Source organism: Rhinichthys klamathensis, unplaced genomic scaffold, assembly GCF_029890125.1.
Source record: "Rhinichthys klamathensis goyatoka isolate OS25496 unplaced genomic scaffold, OSU_Roscu_1.1 h1tg000152l_1, whole genome shotgun sequence".
In the NCBI taxonomy this organism is placed as follows: domain Eukaryota; kingdom Metazoa; phylum Chordata; class Actinopteri; order Cypriniformes; family Leuciscidae; genus Rhinichthys; species Rhinichthys klamathensis.
In genome coordinates, this window is record NW_026606687.1 from 1,308,732 (window position 1) to 1,335,386 (window position 26,655).

The 26,655-nt window shown below is 36.5% G+C and overlaps 1 protein-coding gene across 8 annotated transcripts in view; it reads right to left on the reverse strand.

Annotated features, from left to right (window-relative positions):
* The window catches only part of snap91a (synaptosome associated protein 91a), a 49,540-nt gene that overhangs the window by 14,265 nt on the left and 8,620 nt on the right, over nucleotides 1–26,655 (reverse strand). For 5 of the 8 annotated variants that reach the window (XM_056258503.1, XM_056258502.1, XM_056258501.1 and 2 more), the window contains exons 2-16: nucleotides 16,520–16,662; nucleotides 12,807–12,882; nucleotides 12,472–12,574; nucleotides 11,322–11,415; nucleotides 11,056–11,167; nucleotides 10,860–10,966; nucleotides 10,724–10,765; nucleotides 6,675–6,736; nucleotides 5,869–5,881; nucleotides 5,176–5,306; nucleotides 5,003–5,085; nucleotides 4,453–4,467; nucleotides 3,896–4,027; nucleotides 2,239–2,319; nucleotides 9–236 (exon numbers count right to left, since the gene is read on the reverse strand). In XM_056258503.1, coding sequence (XP_056114478.1) covers nucleotides 9–236; nucleotides 2,239–2,319; nucleotides 3,896–4,027; nucleotides 4,453–4,467; nucleotides 5,003–5,085; nucleotides 5,176–5,306; nucleotides 5,869–5,881; nucleotides 6,675–6,736; nucleotides 10,724–10,765; nucleotides 10,860–10,966; nucleotides 11,056–11,167; nucleotides 11,322–11,415; nucleotides 12,472–12,574; nucleotides 12,807–12,882; nucleotides 16,520–16,662 — 1,422 coding nt within the window. Of the gene's footprint in view, nucleotides 1–8; nucleotides 237–2,238; nucleotides 2,320–3,895; nucleotides 4,028–4,452; nucleotides 4,468–5,002; nucleotides 5,086–5,175; nucleotides 5,307–5,868; nucleotides 5,882–6,235; nucleotides 6,522–6,661; nucleotides 6,737–10,723; nucleotides 10,766–10,859; nucleotides 10,967–11,055; nucleotides 11,168–11,321; nucleotides 11,416–12,471; nucleotides 12,575–12,806; nucleotides 12,883–16,519; nucleotides 16,663–26,655 lie in introns of those variants that run through there. The other 3 variants (XM_056258504.1, XM_056258507.1, XM_056258506.1) reach the window with 3 other exon arrangements.

The following is a 26,655-nucleotide window of genomic DNA, read 5'->3' on the forward strand; positions in this document are numbered from 1 at the left end:
AATATTACCACTAAACAGGTCTAGTGTTGGCGGAGCCGCAGGCTCAGTTGTAGCAGATGCGGTGGTGGTGGCAGTAGCGGGTGGAGGAGAGGGGACAGCAGGGGCCGCTGTTGGTGAGATGCTCGGCTCGTCGCTGGTAGGGGACGCTGGGGCAACGATACTCTCTACTGGCTTCATGGCAAAGAGATCCAGCTCTGGGGCAATGCTTGAGCTCCCCTCGGATGTGGCCCAGGGGTCTTTATTAGGGAGGGGTGGGGGGTGAAAATGGAGTGGGGAAGGTTTGTTACATAACAAACACTGCAAATGAAAAAGAAACACACTGAAAGCTCATAACTTCAGCAGCACTGAAATCACGGAGAGAGAGAGAGAGAGAGAGAGAGAGAGAGAGAGAGAGAGTGAGAGAGAGAGAGAGAGAGAGAGAGAGAGAGAGAGAGAGAGAGGGGAGATGGATTTTATCTTAAAAAGCACACTTTAAGACACCATTAACCTTAGTACTGCAATTAAAATTAAAGTACTGATTAAAAAGTAGTTCAAAACTGTTTTGGTTCACGTTTATTTGCTTAGTCAAGGGCTGTGTCCGAAATCGCCCCCTATACCCTTAAATAGGGCACTATTTGAGTGGAAAGCCATTTGTAGTGGTGTCCAAAACCATAGTGGACATTATCAAGTGTACTCATTCAATCCCACAATGCACCACAATAACGAGTGTACAACCGATGTTCACTCAACGGCTATGTGATTCTGCCATGTGTCATGTTCTGATTGGTTGTTTTGGTCATGTGTTTCTCAGTTCTGTTTGTCATTGGTTTATTGGTTGATTATTTTCAGGTGTGTCTTGTCTAGTCATTAGTCTTTGAGAACATATAGACCTCATGTTTCTATTGTCTGTTTGTTTGCTTTGTTTGTGTTCTAGCCAAGTCTCTAGTTCATGTCATGTCATGTCATGTTTTTTTTTATTTCGTTTTTTTTATTCTGTTTCAATATACTGCATATGGGTTCGCATTCAACTTGCCTTCAGTGGACTTATGTTACAAAAACACAATAAACAATGTTATGTTTTAGTATGTTTTGTATTATACATATTTGAGGTGGTCAAAAACTAGGAAGTACAGTCTGGATGTCAAAAGTTGCAGATTGGCAGCAATATGGAAGAGCCAAGTTATTTATTAGTTATTACTTATTTGATAGTTCACTTCAGACATTCTACTGACTATAAGTAACTTTGCATGTACATGTCAACTTATTAACCCTAACCTAACCGTCTTCTAATACTCTAATGAAAATTAGTTGACATGTAGTTGCAAAGTAGTAGAATGTCTAAAGTGGTCTATCGAAATAAAGTGTAACCCTAAGTTACAATAAAAGCAAATATAAAGTAAGGTAAATATAGAGTAACTCTGTTCATGTTCTATGACACCGCAGCTGCAAGGTTTTGCTCTCCAAATTTCATGAAATTAAAGTTTAGGTTGTTTAAATGAATCACTGCTACTGAAAATATAAGCTGGAAGGGAAATTATTAGTAAAGGTAACATAGCACTCAAAAATGTTAAGCCTTTTTCTCTTTTTTTTTAAAGATTTATGCATTTCAATTAATAGTAAAATTCCATCAAATTGTATTGAATAATCCTTATGTAAAAATATGTAAGGATTATTCAATTCAATTTGATGGAATTTTACTATTTTACTATTAATTGAAATGCGTAAATCTTGAAAAAAGTCTTAATTTTTTTTGAGTCTTTCCCGCAGAAAGTTGAGGCAAAAATAATTTTCAATCATCAACTTAAGGATTTTGTTTTGTTTTCAAAACATCTAAACATCCTTAAAACAAAATTAATTTAGCTTTTAATGTTTTAAGGATATGTACATTTTTTACTGTAAAACAAGAACAAAATAATGATTAAAAATGATTTTTTTTTGTAATGTAAGGAGAGATATTATTAATTGTGCCTGCAGAGAATGGTGTATGTGCTCAGGCAGGTCATGGACAAAATTATTTTGCTGTATCGCGTGGGGAAAAGCAGGGTTAAAAACCGAAACAATGCAAACAAAAATCACATTGCATGCACTCTCTCTCGCACACACAGACTGCTGACCATTAGCGGTTGTTGAACTTCAGGTTTCCATTCAAGCACGCGACCATATTACACACAAACCTCCACACACACACACACACACACACACACACACACAAATAAAGAGCAGGGTGCTAAAGGATCTTGTGTACGGACGAACACCCACCAGATCCGGCACATGCATCGGCAGCAGCTGCTGGGGCCACACCCTCGCTCGGACCATCACCTGGGGAGGGCGCAAACGCATCTGGGCCGAACCAAACCAACAAAACCCAACAGAGAAAAAGAAACGGGGATGAAGAGGCTATAGAGAGAGACTTCTATAAGTGAACAGAAACACTCTATACAACCCAAATGGCAGTAAAATAGACCAGTGTGGGCTGTATACAGTTTAATTCAGTGTGTCCACACACAAACACACTGAGGGAAATGAGTCAGCCTGCGTGAAACATCCAGTCAATGCCGTCAGGACCAACAAGTGAGTAAAACGTGTTGGGTTTGACAGCATTGCTTCAGTTAACTAAAGCCAAGGCGGTGATGAGCATTGTGGCATTTGATATTTCAAACCCCATCAAAACCTGCACGACTCATTGTGATGACCAGGTAAGAATGAATTCATTTATTAACCAAGAAAAAAAAAAACTTTTTTTGTTTTTGTTTTTTTAAACCGACTGTTAATTTAATTTGAGGATTATCAAATCAACAGTCTGCACAGCTTTGTATGGAACAAGGTGTCAGTTACTGGTAGGGTTGCCAACTTCCATATAATACAGAATCATCCTGCAGTTGAAGGAACTGCATTCATTCCGCACAAGACTTTTGGGTTACACTTTATTTTAAGGTGTCCTTGTCACAATGTAATTATACATTTAAGTACTGATTCATATTAATTAACAACATGTACAACATGTCTGTAATATTGTATGAAACTTTAATAGACATTAATAGCATTATTATAGTTTATCATAACAAACTGAAACCATAAAAACATACATTAGACATTACATGTTTTTTTTACAACAAGTGAAATGCATTTTAGTACTTAATTCTTTTTTATATACAAAAGTCGGCAACCCTATTTATTAGAAACATTTATGTATAAAATTGTATTAAAATAAAACTAAAATCTAAAATTTTTATTCCATACTCAATGTGTTATTGGTTTGTTTACTCCAAATTTAAAAACACTAATATCACATTTCTGCTGGCAAAGTGGAGCTAAACCTGGCCTGGGATTAAACATTTGCATGGCATGAAAGTTGACAGTTTAAGGTGATTTGATGTCTCTTATTTGCGGTTGACCTTTTATAATCAGGGCTGTACTGAAATGTCTGCTGTAAGCGATCTCATCTCAAGTGAACTAATCCTTAGCTATATAGTATGCCTCATTAAACAAATGGATCAACTCAGCTGGTAGGCCTAACAATACTTATGTTCTTTTCTCCCTTGGATTAATCCTATCTACTTGTATTGTTCTCATTTGAATAAAATAATCTGTTAAATGAATAAATATGGTCCAGTGAACTAATTATCTTCTACTTACACAATAGTGACTTCAGGCCACATATTGCAAAAGGAATAAAAAACACGGCAAATTATGTTTGCCAATATGGCAAAATGCATTTACCGAACTTAAATATAAAGTAATTGACAAGTTACTGTACCTTCATGAAAAGCAGTCATGTGTCAACTGAGTGACTTCAAACAGTACCAGTAACAATTCATGCACCCAAACCAAGCTTTTACCAACAAGTGATTCAAAAAACAACCGATGAACTCAACATTCTTCCCTGATGGTTAAACCTGGAAATGACCTGACTGACCTCCAAACAGATCCATGTCTGAGACGGTGGCCGGCACTGGCAGCGAGGCAGCGGCAGCTGGTTCAGTAGCAGAAGCTGCGGCAGAGTCAGCCTCAGCGAGGGGCGCTTCAGAGTTAGCGGTAGCAAGAGAGTCTGGAACCCCGCCACAGCCAAGCCACAACCAAACCACAGCATTCAGAAAGACAGAGGAGGAGAGAGAGGCAATGAAGGGATGTAGGCAGGATGAAATAAAGCTGTGTGTGGTGAGATTTTAGCAAAATGACTTCATAAAGCTACAGCTGGGTCAAAAAAGAAGAATGCAGATTTGGACAGTAAAAAGTTTGTTCAGAAAGTTCCTGGTAGACAAGACGCAAGGGTGTCCTGCCCATTCAAATTTTGAAATGATTTTCAATTACTATTATTTTTATAAAATTCGAAATAAAAATATGATTAGGTTGCTAAATTATTATAGGAAAATAAAATAAAATAACATGTTGATTTTTGTATGATACATTTTAAGGCTCAGATCCTGGATAGAACACTTGTGTATATGCAATCTAAAAATCATCTCTACTCACCCTCACCAAGCAGATCTGACATCAAAGCCAAAAAACAGGGAAATGAGTGAGGAAGAAAAGAAGAAGATTATGTTAGATGCAAACAGATGTTTGATCTCTCCTTGAATCAGCTGATCCCAAATTTTTCTTTCTAAAGAAACTGCGGCTTACAACTGGGACTTGACAAGCTTGGGTAGAAAAGCAGAAAGGGAAAGACATTTCCAATTAGTCTGTCATTAGAACTCATTAGAATGCCCACTCAATATATATTCCCCTAATTGGCCTAATTTTGGTAGAAAATGGTTCATGCAGTGGAGCTCAATAGACAAACTAGTAGTGGTGATATGAATGATGAACACACCGATAACAACCTAAACCTCCAGTTTTTTAGTCTCTGTAACAATAAATGCTGGAGATTTTTGCACAACTTTAACCAGAAATGTGATCAGTTGACCTGCCCTGATAAAACAATATCAAAGAATGTAATAAAACAACAACAACACTCTTCAGTACAGTGGTTATTGCTGGTGTTTGTGGTTTATAGCAGCAAAATGAAATGACATCAGCTCACCTCCCCATGATGCTGTGGGAGCCGCCGAAGCCCCTGCGGTTGGAGCCAACAGATCAAAATCCACAAGATCATTAAAGCCGCTACTATAGAGAGAAAAAGACAAGAGAGAGTAATGTATATACAGTAAGGACATGTCACAGATAGTTGTGTTTTATTATAATAAGACAACTTACTTGATGGTGGTTGTAGCTGGTGCTGCTGCAATGGTGTCAGTTACTGCGGCTGCTGCAGAAGTGGGATCAGCGGTACCAGCAGTTTTGGCAGGGGTACCAGCAGGCGTTCCATTATTTGTTGGAGATCCTTTCTATGTGCGGCATGTTGGATTTACCATTTATTTGAATAAATAGACAGTAATATGAATTATGTCTTATAATACTTTATAGTATAATACAGAATTATATACGGTTCTGTTCAAAAGTTTGGGGTCAGTACGATTTTTTTTAAAGATACAAATATTTTTTTACTCAGCAGCGATGGATTTAATTGATCAAAAATGACTGTAAAGACTTTTACATTGATACCAAAATCACAGAATCCTGAAAGAACATGTATTAAACAGATTAAACAACAATATTAGGCAGCAAAACCATTTTCTACATTGATAATAATAAGAATAATTAGTGAAACTGAAGACTGGAGTAAAGACTGCTGAAAATTCAGCTTTTCAATCTCAGAAATAAATCACAGAAATAGAAAACAGATTGTTTTGATTCATTTAAATTGTAATAATATTTCACAATATTACTGTTTTAGTGTATTTAATCAATTAAATGCAGCCTTGGCTAGCATAAGAGACTGACCCTAAACTTTTGAACGATAGTGTAATACTGCATAATTCAACTGTAAAAAAGTTTCACATTACTCACCTTAGTAGGTGACCTAGTGGTAGGAAACGTAAATAATGTAAGAATGGCTTTTGAAATAACTTAGACAACATTCTACTCAAAAAGTTAAATGATGGAATTATAATTCATGATATGAGGAATCATTTCAAACAGCAAGCAGGCATTATGCATTAATGACTAATAGTCTTATTGTCCTACTACTCATTTCGATTTTTTTGTAGGAAACATAAGCCAAAATGAATCCAAGTTATACAATCCTAAAAAAATATATAATATTTCTTTTAAATTCATATAATATCAATAGCTGGCATGCACTGGGGAATACGGGGTATTCAGTTACGATACGATTGCATGACACTGAAATGAAGACTACCAAATACAAAATCGATCAATTCTAGGCTGGCACTGTTAGTGTGTTAAGTTCAGTCTGGTTCAGCTTGTACAGAGTGAACTTAATTATAAAGCTCAGCTGGACAAAAAAATAATTCATTCTATAGAGAGAGGGAACTTTAGCATTTTAAAATGCTGAAACTTAAAACTAAAGTTCAACCATCAGTCTATAGAACTGTGAACACCACAATGACGACAACATCACCATTACAGTACAAAAATATAATTATGTTTACGGTACAAGTGAATTCTGCCAAACATTCTGTAGAAATACTCACTCATCACTGTTAACACAAGGAAAGGAGGGACAGTATTACTGTTTGTAATAAAAGTATCGATTTTATCAGCAGTAGAAAAGATTCATGCATTCGAGATAAAGAAGATCGACTTCTTTTGTTTCATTGCTTCATATTATTCAGAAGACTTTAAGCACTTACACTTTCTTCCCCTCCAGTGTGTTGAGATGTGTCTCCAGAGATTCCAGAAGACTCTCAGGGGCCTACAAAGCCACAAAACAACGCATTGTTAAAGTGACCTACTGTACCACCAAGGACACAATCATTCAGACTACAAAACACAAAAATGCAAAGTCAAGCTGCTAACAGTGAATGAAGACAAGCAGAGGACAAATATTACTAGAAAATGACTATAACTTATATAATTATAGTTTATATTGTAACACAATAAATGTATACATTTATATAAGTTAATAGACTTAAGTAAAGAATTCTCCCCGCTGGTTTGGATGCAGAACACAATGCTTTATTTCATGGTCCCAGTGGGGCCCACAATGCATTGCAGCATGCTCACTCATGCATTCAGGCACAACAGAGACATTCAGAGCACATTATTGGTTAGACATGCCACATAATCGCAGGTGGGTGTATCTCATGGGTAACAATGTCATACAGTTACAGCTAAATAGGCCAAACAAATCATATATATTAAAATAATATATAATCTGATCCATTTTTGTGGTTAATTCATGAATAAGAGCTAAATAAAATGCCTTGGGTCTAGGGTAATATGATATGGGCCATAATACCTTAGAGCATCTATCGATTGTCTAGGTCTAGTCAAAATACACACATCTAACCTACATACATGACATATAATGCCAGAAAACCTTTACAATTCTCAAATCTTGAGAATTAAATGTTGTTTGATCAGGCCTGGAAAAATACCATCATCATCATTAACATAAATTCAACTACTTATCATGTACAGATAGAGTGGGGTGCCTTGTCAGATCTGGTGACCCTGCTGTATGTCTGTAGCTATTCACATAATACCTCATTTTGTAATATCTGTACAAAATAATAATAATGCAAATTAACAACACATTTATTACTGTATTTGATGCATAAACACCAATCAGAATGGTAAAACACACAGACAAATATTACAATAGCTATATTTCCATCCAAAGTAGCAAATTTAACTTCATCAAACTGGACTCAAAATTGGATCACGTAAAGCATTGCGAATAAAGCAAGTTTCCATCCCAAGTGATCAGGAGAACAAAATCGTCACTTCCTGGGAACTTAAAATGGAAGTTTCTGCAGTCGGAGGCTTCCCCGAGGCTCTTTTTTCATACATCATAAATGATTTGCGACTTTCAGAGAGCACAGACAAAACGTAATAAACTCTGTCATGTTATTTTGCGTTCAGAGGAGGATGCCTGGTGTTTGGAAATGCAATCCTGTGAGACAGTTCTGGGAGGTCATTATACAAATACCAAATCATTTTGATGACAGACTTTGGCTAAGGCATTTCAGAATGACCAAACCAACATTTGAGATGCTGTGCAATGAAATTGGTCCACTGGTTAGTCCAGTTATTCAATCTCAATCTGGACGCAAAATCGAGTGAGTTTTTTGTTGAGTTTCAGAAAACATGTTTCCATCGTAGTTTATGTGCGAGTCTTCTTATTGGATAAAAAAAATATCCGCCTCAATTGAGCGCACAAGTTTTTTATGCACAATTTGAGAAATTATGCGCATCTTGGCATTTCCATCCACCGTTTTTTGGATGGAAACACGGCTAATCATAATGAACCAATAGCACTCGGACAACTTATCTAAACATATTATTTCTTGAAGTAAATTAACCTCTTTTACAGCACCAAATTTGACAGCTAGATGCCATTTGACCAACCAGAATAGAGAATTCCAAAGTGTAATTAATATACATGACCTATTGCTGTTCATCAAAATAGTGTATGGAAATTCCTACAACAATTCAAGCAGTGGCAGCTATACGAATCCTTCATGGCAGCAATCTCAGACAATTACACTGGGGTCCTAGCAGACAGATTAGAGGCTTGAGAAGTACCCCTGAGAATTGGGGTTTGAGCTGAAGTGTTGGCACAATACACCACATACACTAACCTCAGGCATACCCTCAACATCTCTCACCTCCTTTTCCCATTCTCTCTGTCATACACACACAAACACAGCTACACACAATGTCATAAATATTTACAAAGGAATAATGGAGATTAATTCACATACAATTAATCCATTAATTACCCTGTGCTCTATACCGAGCAGATAACAGCGATCCTTAAACAGTGTGTTAAACACAAATGTGTGCGTTATGTCTGTTTAGCTCCTGTAAGACATGAGATTTTTTTTTTTTTTGACACAAATTAACTGAAAAATTCAAAGCTGAAAAATGGGTGTTAAAATGTTTCTTCTAATTTCTAATTGCAGTGTGAGTGGGAAGGGTAGCATCAAGACAGAATTTAATGAACAGGAACGGGCTTTTCTGAATTTAAACTTAAACTCATATTTCTTCACACTAAAAGCAGCTTAAAAACAAACAAATAGCAATTTATTAATTCCGTTTGGTTGATTACATGCACAACTGATCACTTAAGGATTCAACAAACTTGCAAAATGCAGCAATCAAAAGATTTCAGTACACTTGTGTCCTTTAAATCCTTGAGTCCTAAGGGAATATCTAAAAATAAATTGTGTGAGAACATTACTACACCCTGTTAAATGTAATCACATTTGTTGAGCTACACAGCTGTGCATCCCAGGCCGAAACCCAATTACAACCACTGCCAAATCCAGAACCCAGGCATGCTCATCTCCCTCCAGCACGTCCTGAACTCCACCGCTGATCCAGAGTATCTGAAGGCAACCATCCTGCCCTGACATCACGCGCAGCATGCTTTCAGAGCAAGCCCCCTTGTTTCTGCCCGCATGAAAAACTCTCATCATTTCATAACAGAGCTTCCACAACGGCAGAACCTTCTGTGTGCAAGCTTTAAAACCTTGAATTTGGGGTTTTCCATGAATACAGGTGACTGAAACTATTTTAAAAATTAAGTAATTTTTTGTTATTTTCAATAAATGGAAAGGTGACAGGAGGTGGGTATTTTATGGGCAGATATTTTCTAAGAATTTTTATAATTTAAAATATTTATTTATTCGATATAATTTATATATATATATATATATATATATATATATATATATATATAGTACATTAGGAATATATATCTATATATAAAACATTGAGCAATAAATGTTAAATAAATGTTTTTTTTTAATACAAGGAAAATCACGTTAACAAGTTTGCGCACAAAAGGCAAAAATCACCAAAATTATAATAGCCTTTACAACAGAAAAACAATCTATTTGTGCTTTAAATGTTTTGTTTTTTTAAGTCTGGGGACACCAAAGGGCTCCATATTCATGGAAAGCGCCAGTTATTTTCATATTTTGCTCATCTAAAAGGGAGGCAATAATCCGTTGGAAAGAAATTCACTGAAATTCCCAAAAATTTCAGACGTCTTTAAATAGTTTTTAGGCAAATTGTTTTGTTCAACATATTAAATGGGTCTTAATGATTGTGGAAACTCTATTCTTGGCGATTCTTCAGCTTTACTGGGATGCAAATGTGGCTGTAGCTTATGTTCTTGTCTCACACAGCAAGCATTGCTGCTACTCCGCTCATGATCCTTCAATCACATCCAAGTTCACTCTGAAATGAGATTTTGTGTGCAGTTTATTTAATGAGCGCTAATGAGGATTGTTTTTTGCTCTCTCCTAAGCTGCAGGATTTCCCAAAGTGGAAAGCACCACACACTACTCACTCTCTCAGCCTGTGTGATCAATCTGCACCGCTGAAATAAGAAGACAGGTACAGAATCTGTCAATCAGCCAGGGGGCACAGGACAGGATGGATCCATGGAACACGCACCCTTCTGACAAATGCCCCATCATGAGAGAAGAATGACCACTTATATGTAGCGCATGGATGTTTATGACTGGCCCAATGGTCAGGAAAGGGTAACAACCTCTCAATTGTCTAAAACTTGTCGGATTTGAAGGCTACGATACATGCAACACATGTTAAAACAACACCACAAGTCCACAACACTGACGTGCATTGTTAGTACTGACGTGGAGAGTGTTGGCATCATGAGGAATGGGACGAAAAGGAGGAAAATGCCACTTAAACAGAGCCTTACCTGGGTCAGTTCAGGAATATCGTTTTTGTCAATTCCCACTTGCTGTTGGACAAAAAGAGATTATATGTCATAACCTATGAACCACTAATGCAAGTTTCACTAAACATTTTATAATTACAAAAAATACATGGTTTACCTCAGCAATTTTGAGAAACTCTGAGACTCTGGTCATTCGTGTCAAGAATCTTTTATAGATTTCCAATGCTTCTTTGCATTGTCCTTTCTTCATCTGGAAAAATTTCTCTAAAAATGACCAAGGAAATCATATTAAGTCATATAGATGTGTCAAATCTTGCAGACAATATCACTAAACTTTAAAAACAAAGACTTGCCTAAAAGATTAATGATGCCATCATTGTAGCAGGCATACAACTTGATCAGATCCTTGAAGAGCAACAGGAAGGTGGCATTGATCACCCCGTTTACAAGATCTTTTGGATGAACCTGAAACAATAAAGCAAGAGAAATGACAGTATGTCACAGATTTGTATCTTGCAAAAGTTTTTCCTAACTAGGCGTGATGCTAGTCAAGTTTGAACCCTGTGTAACAGCATCAGGTGTTAATACAGCCTGTGATGATGACAGTAAGCAGACTCACTTCAAACTCCAGCAGAGCATCGATCTGACCCTGCAGAGTGGGCATGCCTTTCAAGAGCTTGTCTGGAGACATTGTTCTCATCACACCATCAGCACTGAGAAACACACACACATTCACATGGATTTGGTAGTAAAGAACATGTCATTTGTAACTGAACATAATCCAGAATCAGGTATAACACTAATTCTTGGGTTAAATGTTAAGATCAGCCCCACCCTTACTGGAATTTTTGTAGGCCATGGAACATAGGCACATTGGTGTACATGCTTTGGGACTGTCCAGATGTACGAGATTTGTGGGACAAAATGCTAGATGTTTTGTACAATGTCACTAGAATACTTTTTCCCAAGCATCCTGTCCTTTTATTGTTGAATGATAACTTTCAACTTCCTCTGAGTGAGACTGGAAATTTTGGCTAGCTGCCATGAATGTTACAAAGAAGATATTAGTTCAACATTGGAATTTTTCAGATACGTTTTTGTAATGTTTTTTGTATGCTTTCTTGAAAACGAAAAAAAAAACAAAAAAAACATGGATAGTTGACATGAAATACATTTGTAAATTTGACATCTCATGGAATGAATCTGTAAAAATGTATTTGTCATACCATATGAAAATGAGGTAGTGATTACATTTTTTAGAAATGGTGACTACAGCGCAATTAGGGTATAGATTTTACCCTAAAATAAAAGTTTGATGAAAAAGTCATGAATAGGTATAGTTATATAATAAGTCTAATATAATAATATAGAAAAGTCAAATGGTCTAATAGATATGTTCATTTTCAGGGAACATTAATACAAATTTCTTAGAGAGTTCATTAAAAATGCAATTTTAGTCTCTAATAATCAGATGTGTGCTGCCAATGTGTTTGTAGCTTCTTCATTGTGTCGTGTGACGTGTCTGCAATGAGACCTTGATCACATACAGTAACATACACAAACACACACACACACACACAATATTTCCAAGAGAACAATGAACTTTGTGAATAACCGCAATAACTACTTTTCTACAGAAGCATCACAAAGCTCTTTTCTGGGTCTCGAGGTTGTCCTTGATTTCACAACATCCCACTCAAATCTGTTACTGCGCAGTAGTGTTCCAATGTCAACTGAGTGTACAGCAATGTAGCAGAAGATTTATTTACCCTTTCTTCACTCTGCCAAAGTCGAAAGCCATCTGTCTGTATGCAAACGCCTTCTCGTTCAGATACCTGCTGTAACGTCTTATAAACGTTGACATGTCATAACCTGAAAGTACAAGCCTTTATAAATACAATGGGCTGATCATTTTTATTTCATAGGCAAATTCAAATGTATGCAGTGGGCATGACAGCAATGTTGATTAAATAAGAACTGTCAAAATGTGTTAGTTTAAGAGTACTGCAATTAATTATAGCTCACATAACTTTTTATAGTGATTTAATATCACACAAGAAGATTTTGACTGGCAGCTGCTGTCACTGCATGAAATATTACTTACCATGAGAGCCAGTTTTGTCCAAAAAATTGCTAAGATTGAATAGGGTGTTCCTGGAGGCCAGGTACTGGATGAACCTCTGGAGAAAAAGAAAAAGAAAAAATGCAATCATGTGCATTGATTATTATAATTTCTTTAGCACACGTGGAATTATAATTCAGATATAAGACTGCTTTTCGGAACACAGAAGATTACAATTTCAATAAAAAAGGTCCAATTGACAGAGATACAGAGAGATGCATAAGAAATGCAGAACTGCGTTTCAGTGAAGAAACAGAATTCAATGCTACCAAACCGATATAATCATCACATGATTAATCACTCAGAACTCACATTTAAGCTTCGAGTGGGAGCGAATGGAAAAATGGAAATAATAGCAGAGGCTTTATCAAGAAAGAACAGCACACTCGCTGCATATGAGCAGGGTATACAGCCTTCACTTACAAACAAATTTATGCAGCTTGACACATTTAATGAAAAACAGTAGGCAAACAAGGCCATGGAAAACAGTAATGAGCCACAAATATGAAATGAAATGGAAAATATTCACTAATCAAAATCATTAGAAAAAGATACTGTATGGTTCCATGCACAGTATGAATACTTAACTGGAAATAAATGTTTTTTTTTTGTCTTGTTTTCTAGCAACAATAAGTAAAAAATATGATTATTACTAAAACATATCTTGAATTAAGTTTATGACTTTTAAGTTTATGAAAAAAACCCTATTTGCCCAAAAGGTAAGAAACATATGCTTAGTTTAAGATATATATCTTCTCTACAGAAAAGCCTTAATATTTATCAATCTCAATTAGATATTTTTACTAGAAAACAAGACAAAAACACTGATGAAAGAAACTGATTTATTCCATGTTGGGTTCATGAATTCTAGTATACTATGAAGGTAAAGGTATTTTTTATTTTTATTTATGGATGACCTTTTCAAAGTGAGTTTTGGAGGGTTCAAATATTAAGATTTTAACTAAAACACAAATCAAACCTATCCCAGCAATCCATCATCTCTGTGGGCTGTGCCTTTTCAGTTCTGCCAGTCAGAGTTTAACTGAAGTGTCAGCTGATCAATACAGAACTTTTGGGGAGATCAAGCTATATGGCCCTGTCCCAAATGGCACCCTAAACACTTGCGGTCTTCCTACGTTTCCGCACTTTCATGACGTAAAGTCGCTTTGACAGGTCCACAAGACCGTAAGTGCATATGAAGTGAGCCATTTGGGACAGGGCCATAAAGTACCTAGCAATTTTAATCAGTTAGGTCCGATTACTAACCAGTTCAAATATCCATGTGTCAAGGTAAATACTTCCCTTGTATATGTGACCTGTAGAAGCACATAGCCTGATGTATTAGAACACATACCCTGTTTCATTTTTTCTTCCAGAGTGTGACTATGCTCTCTGACTATCCAGCTGCACCCCTATCTCTCCTTGAGTTGATACCCACAATAACAAATGAAACATTAGGGGGAGGATTATGAAGCAGTATCTGTCCCCTCAGACAAAGCAGTCTGGCAGCTCACATTCATAATTGAATAGCTCTCTTTAATTAAAATAATGGAAAGTGAGCTCATCTACTATATATTATTGTTATGGCATACAATATTTTTCCTCATTGCTTATTCAGCAGAATGAAAGGCAATGCTTGTAGAAGTAATCAACACTCTGCATAACTGCACTAAAATTAAACTGAGAGGGGTTATAGCACTTGCGTATTGTTGTCCTACTGTTAGTTTAACTGCTTCTATTGTTTCTCATTTGTAAGTCGCTTTGGATAAAAGCGTCTGCTAAATGAATAAATGTAAATGTAAATGACATTACATAATAACATGCACATGAGAAGACCATCACTTTTAACCCAAGATGATTTTTTTTACCTCTCTTATTTAAAACGAAAGTGTTACTACAAGACGAACAAAAAACTGTTCAAAAGTTTGGGGTCAGTAAGATTATTTTTTTTTAAAGCAATTAATACATTTATTCGGAAAGGATCAAAAGTGATAGTAAAGACTTTTACATGGTTACAAAAGATTTCTATTTCAAATAAATGTAGTTCTTTTGAATTATCCATTTATCAAAAATCTTGCAAAAAGCATATTAGAATGATTCCTGAAGTATCATTACACTGAAGACTGGAGTAATGACTGCTGAAAATTCAGCATTGCCATTAAAGACATAAATTACATTTTAAAATATATTCAAATAGAAAACATTTTTTTATGACTGTTTTTACTATATTTTTGATAAAAATAAATGCTGCCTTGGTGAGCATAAGAGGAATCTTTAAAAAAAAAAAAAAAAAAAAAAACTTAAAATATTAAAATATCTTACTGACCTTAAACTTTTTGACAGTGGGTCTCATTCACTATTATTGCATACATTATTCGTATTTATAAGCACATTTGAACTTCTCACAAAACCTTTTCGCCCAATTCACAACACGTGCATGCGCACATTAATTGTTCTAAACCTTGTTCTAATGTTGATGAATTCCAAGTATTGTAAATGAGCGACCCTGTGCCCGAGATTAGTCATTTACATAATACACGCCCAAACCAGCTCCATATAAGAGTTTTTCGCCTATCCAGAGAATCTTATAGAGAAGTATGTCACTGGAGCAAAAGAGCAAAAAAAAAAGAAAAGAACAAAGACCTCAACGGATAATGAACAGGATGTTTTGCTGTTGGAGGTGGAAGCCAGGAAAGGTGTGCTGTTCAAAAGTGTGTCCACAGGGATGTGGTAACGAAAACCGTTAATGTGGTTTCACCAGAGATTTGGACAGTTGCAGAAGTAAAAAAAAAAAAGCGGTTTGATATAAAGTTTGATGCAAAAAGAATTGTGGGCTATGGCCCTCGTGTGTGTGTGTGTGTGTGTGTGTGTGTGTGTGTGTGTGTGTGTGTGTGTGTGTGTGTGTGTGTGTGTGTGTGTGTGTGTGTGTGTGTGTGTGTGTGTGTGTGTGTGTGTGTGTGTAAATTTGTCCGGTTCTTTTCCCCCCATGTTAATAAGGCCACCGAATTTATAGACACAGTTATGAGACACAGTGTATATAAATATATGAGATTGCTTAATTATTTGCGCAATAATTAATATTCACTAGTAGCTACGCCTTTGCCATTCCATGACGTCACAACATGTCCATATGCACACCTCCATAACTGTCCCGCCACTTTTTATAATATAGTGAGTTAGTGACACCTATTCATATGTCGCCAGCATATATGTGGCTTCATATTTATTCAATTATCCTTTGTAGCTGTACTTCTCTGAATTTCTATCAGTTCCTCTCAAGCTCTAAGGCCCTCCACCCTCCTTCCATTATCATTCATTCTTCTTTCTCTTTATCTCATTCTGCTTTCCACCGCCATCTGCCTTTTCACTCTCTGATGTCTCTTTCACAGCGCAAGCCTCGAATGAAAGAGTAAACTGCTCTTTCAGAAAGAGAGTGAGAGAGAGGGCCAGAGCATCTGCCCGCCTGTCTGTCTCTGCTCCTATTGTGAGCCTGATGGGTGTGATAATGGTGATAAGTGGAAGCAGGAGGACTTTGAGTGCAATAGGTGGTCAGCTGTGGGAATGAGCTCCTCAGAAAATTGTTAAAATTCAAGGTTTTACTGTTTATGTAGGTTCAATATAATGCAGACCCTGCATTGAGATCTCTCAACAATGCAAGTAGTCAGTACTGCAGTAATCAGATGCTTGCTTCTCACCTCATTGCCATGGACCATCAGGTGGTGAGTGGTGACCAAAGCCTTGAAGACCACAATCCAGCTAGCATTCCCTGCTCTCTCAAACAGCGTATCAGCCATCTGGGGAACATTAACATTGGACTCCTGGGTTGCCTGGATCAAGTCTGTGAGGGAATATGAAATGCAAATAAAAGACTTGGCTTGAACTCATAACAGCTCCTGAAGTGGGCACAACACAGATCAGGACATCAGGGTAAGAGTAACACACAATCTTGCTAGCATATCAAACAATCTCTCTTAAAAGACATTTAGGTTCAGAAGGCAAAATGTTGAGAGAGTTCACAAATCTCTTGAATCGATTGTAATTAGAATTCTCATTATAGCAATGGTTATGGACATATAGTATCCACAAAGAACAGCCTAAACTCAATAATGCAGATATGAAAGGGAAAAGAACAGGTGATTAATATTACAGCGCTGTCATAACTTTGAATAATGCAGTGTGATGGGAACTCTGTGGTGCACCAGTGCATGACAAAACGGCTCTTGTCATTCAGCGTGACATCTGACAATGCAGCAAAATATACTAAAAGAAAGCAATAAAGAGACATGAGAGAGAGGTAGAACGTGAAAAAGAATACATAGATAAACAGACAAAAAGACAGATGATAGTTAGATAGTAAGATTGACAGACGGACAGAGAGTTGGAGAAGTAAGATGGACAGAAGAACAGAAAGATAAGCTATTAGATAGTTAGACAAATATACAGACAGACAGACAGAGAGTTGGATTGGTAGGCTGATAGACAGACAGACAGACAAATAGTTAGAGAGATACATGCAGATAGTTGAACATATAGGGCTGGCATTGATACTGAATTAGTGCTTGTATGATGTGTTATTTTGTTACAGTGCCTTCAGATCCTGCGAAGTGTATGCGGATACTGTATGAACGAGATAGTTATAAATATCCGGATACGTTACGGCTGGCAATAAGGACGGATCTTTACTTAAGGCTATTGGGTCTATTTGATATGGGTCCACTCCACACCAATCAATCTTCTCTTCATACCGACGAGACGAAGCCATTAGGTTAACGTTACTGCTCCCCTCAACTCAAATCTGCGCGCGGCTAGTTAGGGGCAGGACAGTTGTCATGTCAACAATATGGCCGCGGTTAGCTACTTCCGGTGTTTGCGAATAAGGTCTATAGGGTGGAAATACACCAGGCTATGGGATGCAGTCACCTTGACTGAAAGAGGAAGGGTACACACACATTCATGTACAGTACAAGATGACCACAGATTAGATTACATAAGTTACATAACCACAGAGTCCACACAATAATAGCCCTCCCTCTAAAAGGCTTAAAAGTCCTAGTTTGGCACCTTAAAGCATTTCACCAAAGCCTTATGGGATGAAATTGGAGGTTCAAACCTCCTTGATATGATTGAACCTCACCTGAACTAAATTTAAAAAAATTGTTATCATAATATTACATTAATACTTCAGGTCATTGTATTCATTTTTTGTAACGTTCACCAGAATCCTGAAACTATATATATATATATATATATATATATATTGTGGTTTCCACAAAAACATTAAGCAGCACAACTGGTTTCAACTTTGAAATTATTTGAAAGCACCCAATCAGGATATTGGAATGATTTCTGAAGAATCATGTGATACTGTATGGTTGCTGAAAATTAAGCTTTGCCATCAAAGGAATAAATTACTTTATAAAATATAATCAAATAGAAAACTTACATTTTTTTAAATGAAATATTACCTTTTTACTGTATTTTTGTTCAAATAAACCAGCATTGGTGGGCGTAACAAGAGACTTACATTTTTTAACATTTTAAAAGTCTTACCAAGCCCACACTTTTGAACGATAGTGTATAAGGGATGTGTTCCTTCACATCATTTTCAGTAGTGCTCAATGCCTCTGTTAGTATACAATAAACCAAATGGCTTCTTAAAGAGTTTGGTAATAAAGCAGGTTTGTACAGTCTCATAAACTTTGTAAGACATGAAGTTTGTCTCGTCTGAGTTGCAGGATCGATGCATGAGGCAGAACATCTACTGATGTACCGGGCATTTTTTGGTACTTATTGGGGCATTCACAGGGGATTATAAAGCAAGGCTGTGCTTAAAACAAACTATAAACACATATGAGTCATACTGTAATAAAAGTTTTGAGTTTTGTGCAGTAGGATTTCAGAGGACACAGTATCTCTGACTTAGCCTTCGCTTCCTAAATTATTTATGGAGAGTAATAAAAGGCTGTGAGTGGAGTTGTTCTCACTACACGGCAGGAATGCTTACCCAAAATCCAGAATAATCAAACAAATAAACACCCTGCTAAGACGAAGCGCTCTACACAATACACAAATGGTATCAGAGCACAGCAGTCAAACAGTAAACGCAGTGAGAGGCAGCTGCACTGCCAGCTCATTTAGCAGGCTAGAAAAATACCCTGCAGCCTCATGGCCTCTGCTGTGCTCCCCAACTATTGACCACCAACTTGACCCACAGGCCACTTTCCCTGTTCAATAACAGGACCAAATTACAGTATCGGTAGCCACACACATCCACGGGCCACACACACACTTTGGTTTTTCTATCCTGGCGCGACTTTTCATTGACTTCTATTGTTTTTTTTTATTATTGAGCTAACGGTATTTTCTATCCCCTACCCCTAAACCAGTGCTTCCTACGACCTTTGTAACTGATGTCAAAGTCGAAGTCAATATTCAAAGTCTATCCTACACAGGCTATGATTTTTGCTTTTGTACTTCTGCTAAAATTATAACAAAAAGACAAGCTTGTTTTTAAACAACCTTTGAATAACATCTTATTTATATTAAATTATTTATAAAATAATTATATTTATCTTAAGATTTTTTGTAATGCATAGTTCATTTTGAAAGAAACAATTGTTAAAAAATAATAATAATAATAAATGATATATATGTATTTTTTTTTCTTGATGCCATAAAAGATTCTTTGCAACTGCAACTCAGCCTTTACAGGAAACATGGACTTTTCTGCAAAGTGAGAAATACATTGCATATATTTTTAACTGATTATGCATGTTCATTTTTAATCATTTAAATGCATTAATTTATTTTAAATACCTTTAAAACATTATGTGGCCCCCTTTAAAGTTTAGTTCCTATAATGTAGGGCAAACCTGACCCCCACACACATATTAAACATTATTTATTCACTTGTACCAGAAACTTACAAAAAGGAAGCTGCTGAGAACAAGTAGTCAATAACTCTCAGTATACACATATCAAAACAGTATAGATTTTTTGTTTATTAATTTTTCACTGTTTTGTAAATTACAGATGAATAGTTCACATTTTAATCAGCCAACTCAGCACTTAAAGCAAATAAAATCCCACAATTCACACCCTATACATGCACTGAACAGCTTCAGTTGCGCATAAAGTGACCATTAGCGGCAGAGAAAGCCCTAGAACATGCACTTTACACATTCAATTAACCTTCTGAGGTGCCATTACAAAAGCATTTTCACCCAGACTGTAAATGCCATTGTGGAGTAATTGCATCATGCATTTATGCACGCTGAGATCGCTTCTACAAACAAGGCACAGTATTTCTGTATCATGCCATGTGTTAAAATGCACCGAACGGATTTCACTCCTCTAAAGACACGAGTAGGAGGGGAGACAGACATGCTTAAACCGCCTGTTTCCCTGGCAACTGCAGCACTTAGTCTGGTGTCAGGAAACCAGGTCTCCTTTGTTGAATATTAAGACACGGAAACATTTAATTAAGTAATGTACAATGTACATGGAGCGAGGCAAGAGGCAGTTAAAAAGCAGTTAACACTGAGTATCCTCCTAATAGAACAGCTAAAGAGTGTACAAGAAAATCCACTTGATCTAACAGCATGGGTACACAGACAGCTTCAAACAGCAGCTCTGATTCGGGTTGTGACTCAACACAATGTGACATTATGCGCAAAATACTCTTGAACTTAATGAAGACACTTTAGTTTGAAGGGCAGACCATTCAATGGGTGGTTGACATTTAATCATAAAAAGATCATAAACAAGATATTAATATTATACATTGTTTGGCGATAGAATTTTAAGAACCGTTCAATAAGTTCATTACCTATCAAAATGTGTTATCTGACTGTAAAATGTTTAATTTAAGGTTATTTTAAATAAAAACTAGCCTATTATTAATAGCAAGTAGCAAAATACAAGATTATAACATGAAAATGACCAATATATTGATACTAACACACCCACACACATATATTTTATTTAAATAAGGACAAGCTATTAAAATACACCTTAAACTTTTTTAATGCAAATTATATATATATGTAGATTAGGCCTATATATTATTGACAAAAAGATTTAGTCGTTTACATTACATTTATGTGGAAATTTTCACTTACCCCACCACAAAAGTAATACAAAAAATAATTAAAATACTTAATTGTTTTCATTGTGTTTGACCCATGCAACCTTAAAAAATAAGCTTATGACACCAAATTTTAGATAATTTCACAATTTCGATTCCAATTTTGATACCACAGCAAAAACTACTAGCCTATATAATGTAGCTAAATCTCAAATATCATTAAAGACAATTAAACAGCCAGTTATAAAATAAGAACAAATAACAGCAATAGCAAAAATAAATACAACAGAGCAAAGATTCAAATGATATAAAAAGTAGTTTTCAGGTACAGAAATTGAATGAAGTAATTCAATGTAAAATAACACTGCATAGTCTTCACTGTATAAATTAAATATATATTGATCCTTATTAAAGTTACAAAAGTTATTCAGTCAAGAACCATGAGTGATTTTTTTTCTTTGTCCTTTGTTGTTTGATTAACATTAACAGCACATTTCAGGTTTGTTAGTCTGCTGTCACTTTAAGACCTAATGCAATATTCTCTTTCACATGCGTTTTATTTCTGAACCGTTTACGTTCACTTAAGACATTAAGAGTACCAAATTAACTCTGGTGCGGTTCGAATGAAATATGAATGCAACACGGACCAAAGACATGTAAACGACATGCCACAAGATGCGACCCTAAAAAGGACAGAATGCTCAAGCATAACTGTTTTTTTCTCATCATAGTTGCAATGTTGCCCTATCAAAATTCGTCTCCTCGCAGCAGATCTTCATTTGTGTGTGTGACTGAGGGATTCCTGACATTGTTTTGACTTCTTTACACATTTTATAAGCTTTTCACGAGTTCTCAGTTGGTCAAAATACCATCATATGTTGGCTACACACATACAACAAGTGCATTTAGCCCAGCACACAGCATTGTTTTGGATGTTCGTTAAGTTCTGTCGTGAAAAATACGTAATAAAAAGCCGACCATTCAGGTTGTGAACATATCCCTATGGCTTTAGGTTTGGTATCTTTAGGCTCATTGTTAAAATGCCCATGTGAACACTAAGAGGACCAGGACTAATCGTTTTTTTTTGGTCCGGCCCAAACGAACCAAACTAAAAGTGTGAACACACCCTGAGAAGTGGCTTTCTGAGCTCATGCCTCGGATGTGCGCGCACACAAACTTCTCACACAACGTGCGAGTACCAAATATAATTCTCTTCCACGTCTTCTTGCACTTGAATATTTAAGCAACGCGTGCAAATGAAAAACTTTCATGACGATGCAGCACTGGCCCAATGTCCGTGAACTGTCCCGAGCGTTGTTCACGCTGGCCCAGGGCCATCTTTATTGTCGAGCCCTGCACTCACTTGATTGTTCCCATGTGTATCTTTAAGTACTTTTAATTATAAACAAGAATTCACCAATCAATACCTGGTTACACTGAACGATGCTAGACACAGGGCAATGTAAAGATATAGCTAGGCTAACAATACACAAGAGCAAACCTGATAACAAGACAACTGAACAGGAACCAATCATTCACAGCCCACAAAATTTCAAAATAAAAGACTAGGACATGAGAACACAATAAAGACTCAAAAAAGGCATATTAATAATCAGAAAATTCACATTCTAATAATTAAATGCACAATCTGATACTACAAACAGTCACACTACAGCCCCTAGTATTGGAGTGTTACAATGTGTAGTGTTACACAGCAAGCTCTGACTGTGACTTGGTGAGTCCTGACCAGGTTTGAGTCCATTTACTTGCAGAGAATGTAAAATTAAGTTAAACGAACTTAAGTGCATTCTTTGTTAGTTATAGAACCAAAATTGTGAGTAATATTGCATTTGTGGATCATGTGAGTTACCATTGTTGAATTCTCTAGTCCAAAAAGCTATTTTTCTCTGTATTATTTTGTGATATCACAAAAACATATATTATTTGAGAAATTATCGGATGTCACAGAATGCTTTTGTAATATATATTATCAATGAAATATCATGTTACAGTTGTTTAGAGTCCCATTGTAAACCTGTACAATGATGTGGCCAGCTAGAAATGTCATGCTAATCTTAGCATGCTAAATTGCAGTACTCTCTCCACCTTGCCTTTCATAACAAGTGATAATATCCTTATGTGCTAGCCTTTAAATAACCTTAATGGTGTATTTATCTTGTTGATTTAGACCAGTTTTAATATTTTTGCATATCTTTACCAACATTCTCTTTGTCCAAAGATCCTATGCAACTAGCTACTTGTTTTTACTGAAATAACAATTTCGCCAAGTCCATTCAACAGAGCTATGCAAACTGATGAGCACGTTAAAATGAATGACGGTTTTAAGGTAGAGTGTTTAAGTAAAATGAGAGCTGAATGAGTGTGCTGAATGTGTGTGTGTTTGAGAGCAAAAACAGCCATATTCCGCTGCACATGAATGGAGCATGAAAAGCTCTCTTTATTTATAGTCCTATCCCTGAAGCAAAAAAAAAAAAAAAAACTGAGAGATTGCCCATGTGCCCTCACTGGCAAGCAGTGTGGCGACATAGCATCCAAGAAGAAACCAGCGTAAACCAGCCTGTACAGGAGAATATCTTCCTTTCTGTAGTGCAGACGTGAGCTTATATCATGCTTATATATCATGCTAATATATTAACGATTAAAGCAATCGTTAGAAAACCTAACAACCATTGAAGGAAATATTGTCACATTTTACAAATACTTAAGTAAATCACCCTTAACTTGAAGGATGATTCTCATTACAAGACAATTTGCTACTGTTGAAAAACAGTCCAATAACGAGCCTGCTCTTTAGCAACCATATAAAAATTCAGGCCAGTTACTCAACAGATTTTGCTTAATGTGTTGAAGTGTGATTCAATTAAAAGATTTTTGCATTAAAATCAATCCAAATTGACCCTATTTATCATTCATGATGGATAAAATCAAGTCTTGCCATACATTTTTATTTCCACTCTGAAATGCATAAAATAATACATCTAAATAATGTCGTCACACTTTTGCTACCAAAACGTATTTTTTAATATTTTCTCCAAAAAGACTTTATCACACTAAACTGTGTTCAAAATGTCTCATCTTTTTGGAGAGAAGATGAATCAACATTTTAGGGAGCAACAGAGTGTCGACATCATGTTGGGTAATTGATATATTTTAGTGTTGTGCACCTGTATTTATGGATGCACCAATTATTATTAGTATATATATCATACATCCTTTCCTGTATTATTTATTTTTGGATGCGTGTAACACTTACTTACTCTGAAAGGAGCCAGTGTAAAGAGGCAAAATGGCTTGCAAACACATTTTATGTTGACAGCATCTCAACATCAGATAAACATGAATGTGCTATCATAAACTCAGTGCTCTATTTTACCTCTCCAACTAATCTGCAGTCCCTTGATCTAGTCTAACCCACTTCCCCTTTGGAAAACCCTAATCTCAATCTCCAGCCTGACACGTATAATCTCAATCTCTTTTGACTTCTCTAATGTGAGAATCAGTAGAATCCTGTGTGGCCTAATCTCTAATGACAAGACCTGGTCCAGACCCTTGCACCCTGCTCTGTCTCTTAAAGGCTCCTGGGGGCCCGGCGGACAGATTACACAGGAAACAAATCTCTCTTGCATTATTCATGGCACAGCGGTGTACTAACAGCACCCATTGATGCCATGTACCAGTGTGATTGTAGCCTAATTAACCAGGCGACAAATTTAGCACTTTCACCACTAAGCAAACAGCACTACAAACATCTGCGCAATGAATGGACAGAAGAGCATCTCTCTCTCACTACACTCGAAATATGTGCACGTGCTTGAAAGAGCAGCATAAATGACTCATTTCCAAATTTTAAATTAGCACACACAATGACTAATGCACAATGAATACTGCTTCAAGGACGCAGTGACCTCTAAGTCAGCTGTGTGTGGGGGGATGGGTGCTGGAAAAACGAGAATTGACAGAATATAAGAATAGACGGAGGTGTTAGTTTAGTTTTTGAGGGGGTGTCCCTGTCCAAGGTGCTGAAAACACTCTGCCACTATGCTTTGTCGTGATTGGCCGAAAGCAGCATTTTGATACTGTGACATCACAGCAATGCTGATTTCTCTTGCTGAGTGACATCAGTGCCGCACAGCTTTCACTCTCTTACTTTCACACACTGCAGACAGAGTATCGCCAAAACTGCACCATTTGATTTGTAGAAAGAGATAGACAGAAAGAGCGAGCAAGAGAGAGACAAACAGGAAGAGATAAAAAGAAAGAAAAAGAGAATAGAGTGAGACTGATTCACAGAGACACACTTAAAAATGAATTTAAGCCAGGGATGCATTATTTTCTCTGGAATAATGTGGCGAATTTAATGTATTTTGTAAGCTAATGTCAGTTTTACTTATTAAGCTGCAAGTGAAGCTCCTTAAATCAGCACTTTGGTTGAAATTACACCCTGGTGGCCTCATAGCCTCTTCATTTTTCTTCTTTTCCTCCTCAAGTCTCTCCCGTTTAGCTGCGAGTCAGTCATATATCTCCCTACGGCCTTTAGACAAAATGTATTTTTATCATTATACTGCTGATGTTAGAAACTCAAGCGTGAGTTTGAGCTTGACACTCTGCCCAGTTTGTCTGACCCCACATGGACATTCTACCCTCAGTCACCAGAAATAGCATCAACAAAGACTGCCGAACCAGATGCCTATGAATATGTTTCATTCCTTGATTGTATGACTCATCTTTCAACAGCACTGGGACTTTTCCCAATTTGTATTTGTCACCATTATTTTCAGTTTAGCTTTAGTTTCATTTTCATTAACTTTTCATTTGTTTCTCTTCAGTTACCGGTTTTGTGTGTTCTAGTTTCCCACCACTAATCTGTTTTCATGGATGGAGTACACCTGTCTGTAATCAGTTCATTGTATCTGTGCATTTAAGTTCCTCTTTAGTTCACATTCATTGTCTGTTTTTTGTGTGTGTGTGTGTGTTTATGCTTGTACACTATCTCGCATTTGTAATAACTTTGTTTGACTTTTTTAAAATAAAAACACTTCTAACTGAATCTAACTGAATCGTCTTTGGACTGAAACGTGACAGTATTACTCCGCCTTTGTGCGTTTTTGTGAGTCTGTCCATTATTGGTGGTGATGGTTTAGTGACTCAGTAGGTTACACCAGTATATGGTGACAAGTGACTGTCTTTATGAGTGATTCATTGGAATAATTCATTCAACCAATTTGTTTCAATGCTGAATCATTTGTGAAAGAAACAAGTGGCTGTCTTTTTAGGTCGTTGAATCATTCACTCAATCGATTTGTTCACAAACATTGGCTGTGTCCATTTCTGAGGCAGCTCTACAGCAAAATAGAGAGAGCTTTGGTGATAACTAAGCAAATATTTAATAACTACAATTACATCAAAATTGGAAAAAGTTGGTCCAAAATGTACATTTAAACACAAACTGACCACCTAACACAACTTTCAGAAGCTATATTTATTTTTAGCTCAACTGTCATGGAAAGGAATGGACAGGATTCTGGGATATCAAAGCCAGTGAAGGTCACATCTACGCTGCCTTAAACAATTGACCAGATAAACGATAGCTCAGTAGACTGGATGGCACGAACATTGGATTCGGACGTGCCTTGTTACCTTCATATGCAACATTTTTCAGCTTTTGGCCACAGCCATTGATGAACTTTTTTTTAAATTCTACATGATCGCATGGATTCCTATCAG